The following is a 938-nucleotide window of genomic DNA, read 5'->3' on the forward strand; positions in this document are numbered from 1 at the left end:
ATCTCTAGTTCGCGCCCGTGGAGTAAACCCTTCTCCGCGTTTTGGAGTTGGGATATAACCACGTTAAATACCCGTGTCGTTTGTACTTTATTTATCGATTTAATTCGTTTGTCATTCGTGGGTTAGTGATTGAGATCAATCGCTTGTCTTGGTTGAGTCCCTAAATTCCTAACACATAAGACAATTTAGCCTCTTTGAGAATCTTTAAACGAGTTCTCCAAATCACAATCTGCATTAGTAAGGTGCATTCTAGTTCCTATTTTATAGACTAGAATCTATGCCAATTTTTTTTTTTTTTTTTTTTTTTTTTTTTTTTTTTTTTCCTCCTAAATGGCTTTCATGTCTCCAAAGAAGCTTAACATTTTCATTTGGAGGTTACATCTCAATAAGATTCCTACTCTTTCTAATTTAGCGGATAGAGGTGTAATTGTGAATAATGATCAATGCATATTCTTCCAAAGTGTTATTGAAGATATTGATCATTTGTTCACTACCTGCTGTTACACAACACCTTTATGGCGTAGTTTCAATAATTGGTGGGGATTAAATAACGAGACTCCAAGTGGGGTTAATAATGTTATAAGCGGTAGAAACTTTCAAATCGGTTCGGATGCCCTTAAGTTGATGTGTCTAACCTCTATATATGTTCTTCTTTGGTCCATTTGGAAATGGAGGAACAAAGTAGTTCATAGTCCAGCTCAGTGGCGTTCTGTTATTCTAAACGAAGACATCTTGGTTTCGGAAAAATTACTAGCTCATCTTTGGATATCGAACCGAAAGAAAAGGTGGAGTATATCTTTGGAAGAGTGGAAGCAGGACCCAGGAGCATCAAGATTAGTTGAGGAATAAGGTGTTTATGCAGTCTTTATTCATGTGGTTGTTTTCAGCTGTTTTATTTATTTATTTATTAGTTTTGGGTGTATAGCGTTTTGTATCTG

General features: G+C 35.7%; 1 protein-coding gene across 1 annotated transcript; it reads left to right on the plus strand.

Moving 5' to 3' along the window:
* Positions 1-330: 330 nt before the first annotated feature.
* On the plus strand, positions 331-849 carry LOC139868017 (uncharacterized). The gene has a single exon (XM_071856357.1). It carries the CDS (start codon positions 331-333, stop codon positions 847-849), a length of 519 nt encoding a protein of 172 aa, XP_071712458.1.
* The last annotated feature ends 89 nt before the right edge of the window (positions 850-938 follow it).

Source organism: Rutidosis leptorrhynchoides, chromosome 9, assembly GCF_046630445.1.
Source record: "Rutidosis leptorrhynchoides isolate AG116_Rl617_1_P2 chromosome 9, CSIRO_AGI_Rlap_v1, whole genome shotgun sequence".
Taxonomy (NCBI): Eukaryota; Viridiplantae; Streptophyta; class Magnoliopsida; order Asterales; family Asteraceae; genus Rutidosis; species Rutidosis leptorrhynchoides.

Excerpts from the sequence above, each read along its gene's own strand:
- LOC139868017 (XM_071856357.1), top strand. The coding sequence starts at position 331 with ATGGCTTTCATGTCTCCAAAGAAGCTTAACATTTTCATTTGGAGGTTA.